This window comes from Poecilia reticulata, linkage group LG17 (assembly GCF_000633615.1).
Source record: "Poecilia reticulata strain Guanapo linkage group LG17, Guppy_female_1.0+MT, whole genome shotgun sequence".
Lineage (NCBI taxonomy): Eukaryota > Metazoa > Chordata > Actinopteri > Cyprinodontiformes > Poeciliidae > Poecilia > Poecilia reticulata.
The window spans coordinates 21552728-21559823 of record NC_024347.1 but is presented as its reverse complement, the minus strand read 5'-3'; the positions used below and the strand labels follow the sequence as shown (position 1 = coordinate 21559823).

General features: G+C 42.7%; 1 protein-coding gene across 2 annotated transcripts in view; it reads right to left on the bottom strand.

Moving 5' to 3' along the window:
• The window catches only part of klhl14 (kelch-like family member 14), a 16408-nt gene extending 10470 nt beyond the window's left edge, over positions 1-5938 (bottom strand). Inside the window, exons 1-3 of one of the 2 annotated variants that reach the window (XM_008434235.2) lie at positions 5165-5938; positions 3492-4392; positions 1834-1955 (exon numbers count right to left, since the gene is read on the bottom strand). In XM_008434235.2, coding sequence (XP_008432457.1) covers positions 1834-1955; positions 3492-4369 — 1000 coding nt within the window. In that variant the 5' untranslated portion in view covers positions 4370-4392; positions 5165-5938. The other variant, XM_017309804.1, reaches the window with a different exon arrangement.
• Between the last annotated feature and the right edge of the window lie 1158 nt (positions 5939-7096).

Below are 7096 nucleotides of genomic sequence, written 5' to 3'. Positions count from 1 at the left end.
TATATATAGGGGCCATTTGCTCTGTTCCTTTTACTGACCCCTCTGGGTCAACAGCCATTCAGGGAGCAGAATAACCAGGTGCTCTACAAGATGGGTATCACTGCAGTCTACAATAAGCTCTAGGGCTCACTAGAGGGAGTCAGAAGCCTCTGCATCGAAGCCACAGTGTTGGCTGGTTGAATGATTTCACAGCTAATGCACCACTGCTGCTTATATGYCTTTGACAACAACACGACCAAATCCTGCTAAGGAGAATCCCTTTGTTCCACAAGGAAACATGCAGTCGTTACAATCCTTTGTTTTAGTTTTTCAGAGCAGGTTGTTTTAAGAAAGGGAGACAAATTTTGCCCATTAACGTGGGCTGAATCCCTCCCTGCCTTTGTCTCGTGTTCGGCCACGCTGCTGTGGGTACACTAGATGGCAAACTTTCCACTAGAATCGGCAAGCAGCGGGCATCTCAGACACAGCGAGGGGAATCAGATTCTGCCTAAATTGTGTTGATGAATGTCTTAATCAAAGGCTGTCCCTCTCAGGTTTCGCCTCATTGAAAAGTTATGATTGAATGTTAATAATCTTCTATTCCACATCCATTGTGAGGAAGCTACATCAGGTGGTCACTGATGTGTTAAGGGGATGATTTTGCAGTTTTGTCCTTCCACTTGGCCACGGACCATTTGAGTGTTAACTTTTTAGTCGTGAGCGTCAGAAATCCCTGTTGACCTTTTGCTTGTTGCAGTTTATGCCTGCGAGTGTGAGTTTAATGAGAAAATGACAATATATACGCCAGTGAACTTCATATGCATGCCTCCACTGGTAAAAATGAACCCTTACAGACCAAAAATGAGCTTAAACAGCAGATTTTTTTATTTTTTTGCTAAGAGCTTAGGACTCATAACAAGGTGAAGACGAAAAGAAAAACACAAATTAAAACAGAATACACTTAAGTTTGAGCCCCTCCACCCACCTCAAAGAGACAAAACACAGAGCAGTGGATGATATGTATGAATGGAGAAAAGCAGCTGAGATATGACTCCGACAAAAACAAGAGACAAGAACTCAATATGTCCAGCGACGAGGACGCAAAGGAGAAATGTAGTTTCCCAGTGTCTCTGCTCTTGACCTTTGCAGTGTGGCAAAAATATAGTGGTGAGCCTCAAAAGGTCAGAGAAGACAGAGAGGTAGCAGACATATGGACACTCCATAGAGGCGAGAGCAGTATGGATGTGTTTGCACATTCCCAAAGGTCTCAAATATCTCCTGTTCAGAACCCAACGTTTYACAAAACATGACAAGTTTGTTTAAAGATTAGAATTCAATTCATACATCTCTTATTTGTGGTATCAAGCCAATTAATATGTGCATTAACTCAGCTTGCAAGTGACACAAGGTCAACAAGTTGACTGCGACCCCATGCAGCAGTATGCACAGGTGTAATTTAATCCAACCATTGATCAATGCGAGCAAAAAATCATGTTACATTTAGAATCTATCGAGGGCAGATGTCATTTCTTATTGTTCCGTCTCTGCCTGCAATAGATCATTAGATCCAAGCAAATCTCATCATGCATCCCGCCAGCGTATTTCAGCAAAAACAAGGGAACCCGGGCATGAAGCTCCACAATGCTGTGAAGTCACGCTCTGATTAAAAACTTATATTAAAAGTGATGGTGATACATTATTACCTGAAGGATTTAGGGAACTCCTTACTCTCATTTTCTGCGGAAATTAACCCGTGTTAAAGTCATCCACAGGAACAACTATTTCTCATCATAATAGCCACTGAAACAAGACGCCTCGGGTGCAGAGGAGGCGAGAGCCTTTTTGCAAACTCACTTGTGAGGATCTTCCATGTCTTTTTCTCGTCGTCATAGTACTGGACCAAATTGCTGGGAAGACGATCGGGTCCAGGAGGCAAACCACCCACCAGGAGCAGCATTCGCTTATTGGAACGAATTCTGTAATGCCAAAGGTGGAGGTTTTTGGAAAAAGAAAAAAAGCATTCAGGACATTTTTTTWATTATTTCATGTAAAAAAAAATAATAAAAAAATTAATCTCAATCTCCCCATAGCATGAGGTTATAATAAACCTTGTGAGCAAATTCATTACAATTAGCTAAATTTGCTCAATCGCCTATATATCCTTATGATGTGTTACTGAATGGTTATTGTACACTAAAGATGTGTTTTCAATTAGCTGTGAAGCGAGGATGGTCCTGCAGGGTGCCATGCTGGAGGCTAAAAGCACAGCACAGAACATAAACCTGACTATACACTGTCTYCATTTCATTGGCTACAGTCGTTCATGTGACTTCTCTAACCCAATTGTTGGACGTTTCCTGCTTTTCGTAGATCAAATATAACCTGAAAGCGGCACCCTTTACTGCAAATTAATTACCATTATTGGATTCTAAATTACCATCARTGCAGTTCTATAAATTTATCACAATATGCAACGAAATCAATGAATGCAGCTCGGTTTTTTTTTTTTTTCACACTTGGGTAAATCACTGTTGTTTCAGTATACGTCTGGCAATATGTGGAAGCCCTACAGAAATGTTTTYGGGGTAATTCATATGCAAATGAGGTCTTGGACATAAATAATAGTGATTAATTGAGAGGAGAGAAACACTGCCATATTAAACTAATTATGAGGAGTCTTGATTTGTTGYACATTTGGGTGGCTATGTGGGAAAAKATGTATTATTTGGACAGGGAAGGAATAGATATAGGTTGCATTATGATAAAAATTGAGTCTAACAAACAAAAAATGTAATAATTTTAAAGGAAAATAGAGAAGTTTTATAAAATCACTAAACTTATTGCAAATACAAGCTGCTTCTCAAACTGCCAATCCAGACAAACATGAACATAATGTGTGGATAGTTTCACATAAATACTACATAACTTTCCCCACAGGCTAAAGAAATTGCAATAATAAAATACACAACATTAGCATYAACTCTTGTTGCATTTGTTTTTCTTCATGTAATTTCAATTCCAGGAAAACTCTTTCATTTGGATCATAAATTCAGTGCAATTACCATGTAATTACCATGGCAACAACTCAATTTCAGCATTTCAGGCTCTGTTTAATAAAGCCGCTTCCAATCAGTCACAGAAAATTTATAAAGATTTTCACATCTCGTYCACATTCATTTAGAATGAGTAACATAAACATTTGAGGAAATAAAAAAAAGGTTGTTTTGTTTTACATCTATCTTAGTTTGACACATGTCCACTTTGCTGTTATGAATGAAGTGCAGTAGAGAGTACATTAAAGCTCTACACAGCTGTCTTGTGTCAGAGGAAACGCCCCACCATCTTCATAATCTGACCATCAACCCTCAAAGGTCTAACTGGTCTCGTACGCTGTAGTTTCATTTGTCCTTATATTTCAGCACCGTAATTACTCTCACATCCCACAGTTGTTTGAATTAATGTCGACGAGCTTATATCTTTTCATTTAATTTTTTTGCCTCTGTTATCCTCACCTGCTTGCCATGGTCTGCCTGCAGTGCTGTCTGAATGGCATCAGGTGGTAGTTCATGGCATCCAGCAGCAGTTTCTGGCACACGGGGTCACTCCTCATGAAGTCCACAGACTGCACCCTCTCCACGAGCTCTGGGGCGGGTATGAGGGCAAAGCGCAGCCTCTTCATGAGGTCCGGAGCGTAGTGCATGCGCGTCTCCCGGTCATGCTCCAGCCAGAGGACAGACATCTGGAAGAGAGCCAGCTCTGACTCCACAGGCGGAGGCAGAGCATCCAGCATGGCGCACATCTCCTCAAAGTTCAGCAGCAGTACATCCTCCACCAGGTACTTGTTGGCCAGCTTCTTGGTCTCGTCGAGCCCGTGCAGTGCAGCAATCTTGCAGATTTGCTTGTAGTTCTGCACAGAGATCTGATCATTGAGGAACTGCACACTTAGCTTGGTTATCTGGGGGATGTTGAGGATCTTGCTGACTGACAGCACCTCTTCCACTGTGTCCAGGGAAAGAGTAACATTGGCAGTGTAGAGGTACTCCAGCACTAGCCGTAGTCCGATGGAGGAGCAGCCCTGCAGGACCAGGTTGTTGATGGGCCTGGCACTGGTGGTCACCAGCTTGTCGTCTGGGGAGGACGAGGGGGTCCCACTGCTGCCCTGATCCCCCTTGCTTCCCTCATTGCTAATCACATTATGGGAGGAGAAGAGGGATCTGAAATACTGTGAGCAGGACGCCAACACAGCTTTGTGGCAGTGAAACTGCTGTCCCTGGGCAGTTAGAGTCACATCACAGAAAAGCTGCTTTCTCCACAGGAGGTTGAGCCCATGCAGCAAGGTGTCACTGTGCGTTGGGTCAAAGGTGGATGTTCTATCACCCGATCTGGACATGACTTCCTGACTGTGAACGCCACCTAGGCAACAAATAAGCAATGCAAGCCATTTATTTACACACCAAACATCTGCACCACAAGCGCTTTCTCAGTAAGTTATCTTCCATCCGAGCAGCGGGTTAGGAAAACCTGCCGCCAGCGCGGCTTCTGGCGCCTCCAACTTTGGGATCTTGGTCGTAAAGCAGCAAACAGAAACGCAGCAGTACTTCCCACAAAGCGCCGCTCTTATGCATGCTCAGCTGAAGTGCGAGCTGCTTTTAGAGCCGGGGACGGAGCTCGGCGTGGAGCCGAGGGAGCCGGAGACGCTGCGGCGCTTTTCCTCTCCTTAGCGCGGCTGAAGTTGTCGAGGKGAACCGGAGGGGGGGGGAAAGAGAGAGCCGCCTCCTCCGCCGCGTTGGACCCGAACAACATGCAGCATCCAGCTATCTTTTCTCCAGTCTTAGTGCACACACCCCTCACATTGAGGACATTACACTGATTTACGGAGTCAAATACAAAAGCAATTAGTTTGTCTCCGAGCCGTCAGCAGCAGCAGCAGCAGCAGCGGTAGCAGTGCGGGCGTAAAACGGACGTGAGTATTCGGATAATATTCGCATAAATGCATCTCTCGGCAAAGTTAAAACACATTACGCGCGTCGCTTTTTTTTTTTTTTTTTGTTTCTAATGCGTGTACACAAGCTGGTTCGGTGTGCGTAAACTTGGACCCAAACATGCCGTAGCGTTGTCCCTTAAAAGCGCCTGTCACAACTAAATGATGTGAGCAGCTTTCCTGAGAAGGGAAGACCAAACTTACCTGACTTCTGCTCTTCACGCCAAAAAAAGAGAAAGAAAGTACGGTTCAGGATCCAAATATCTCCCCAATATTCCTTTGTTCTTCTGTTGTTGTTGTTGTTTTTTTTAAAGAATATCCCTTTCCTTTAAACTCTTTGTTCCGAGGTGTCTCCAAATAACCATTGATTCCAACTCACAAAGTCACTATTTCAGGGTATTTGTTGACGTTGATCATTTGTTCTTCTGAATTAACAAGAAGTGTGTGTGAGTGTGTGAGAGGGAGCTGTGCTTTCTGCAAGAGAAGAAGAAGAAGAAGAAATATACGTGTGACAAATTATGCTACCAAGAAACAACACATCATTATCCTTGGGCCTGGGGCTCAGTGAGTCGTAACGAGAGTAATAGGAAATCCACGGTTGGGGAGAGAAACGGTCGTGCATGGCCGGTGGAGAGAGACCATGCAGGGGTATGGATGCTGGAGAGACTCGCAAAATTATGGCTCAAGGCTATTGTAAAAACTGTCGAGCGTAAATGACTGCGATTTCAAACATCTTTGGAAGAAAGAAAAGAGAAAAGGGGGGAGAAAAAACCCGACTCTTTCCCTCGCTGTTATAGAGAGAACCGTCAAGTTTTAGTGCGCATTGCTAATTAGTCAATTTCTCTCTGCCTTCACAGCCCGACGACTTTGCTGCTGAGCTGAAACTGCTAATTTCTGGGACCAGCCTTTTTTTGGCTGTGAACTGGATGGATGAATGGCTTGTCTCGCACAAATGACAAAAAGCCCCTGCCTTAATCTCCATCGCCAAAATAACCCCCTCATCTCATTCTGCTCCTGCTAGTCCTTCAAAAGAAGATGCTTTGCACTAACGCAAGTTTTGCATCTGTATAATAAATAGCATCYACCATGATGTCCATATTGTTTATATTGCGAAGTGGAAACATTTTTTAAATTCCTCCTCTCACTCTGTGACAAAGGCACCTCATGCAGCATCACAGCACACATCCTCGAAGTGATGCAAAGTTTACAGAAACAAGCACATGAAGTGGCTTATTATGAACYATGTGATGTTTGATCAGCTTATTACAAAAATGAATTCATCACCTATTACTGGTTTAAGATAATATATTMTTTAATTTGACAGAAATGAAAGCCTAAGATAAAGTAGAAACACATCAAAAAACGTTATTGTGAACAGTGGTGGTGGCAGCATAATGCTCTGGGAATGCTTTCAGCTGCAGGGACATGCAGGCTGTTCAGGTTGTTTGGAACGTGTAGCTTAAAAAAAAACAGGGCAGTCCTGGAAACTAACCTGCTGTTGGAGCTACTTTCATAGTGCAATTATGTTGTCGTGATGCACCCTTTAAAGACTCATTGCACAGTMACAATATGATGCTGCCGCCACCATGAGAATGGTGTGCTAAAGGTGAGGTGTAGTGTTAGCTTTCCACCACACATTGCATTTTTGCAAGAAGTCCGAAAAGTTACATTTCAGCTTCATCTGACCASAGGATCTTCYTCTACATGTTTCTTRAGCTCACTTTCCACAATTTGTCAATCTTTCCGCTGTTCATCAAACTCAGATTTCTGAAATGCACTAACTAATAGTTGACATCWCAACTGATTATGACAATAAAGCTGAGGATCTCTGCAGCTCCTCCAGAGTTGCCAWGGATATCTTGGCCATTTCTCCTTGCTCAGCCTTTCAGTTTAGATACATAGTCATTTCTTTGTTGGTTTACTGCTAAGCCACACTTTCCAATTTTGATTATGGAATGAACATGGAGATAAAACTGCTCAATATATATTKAGATTAAAACACCAAYTATATGRTATCTGACAGCAATTGATTGCATCCATATTTATTTATAKGTATGAGTAAAGGAGGCTTAAWGCACATCATAGTTTTCTGATATATTTATATATTTAAACATTCTTATTACTTAGCTGCTTCAT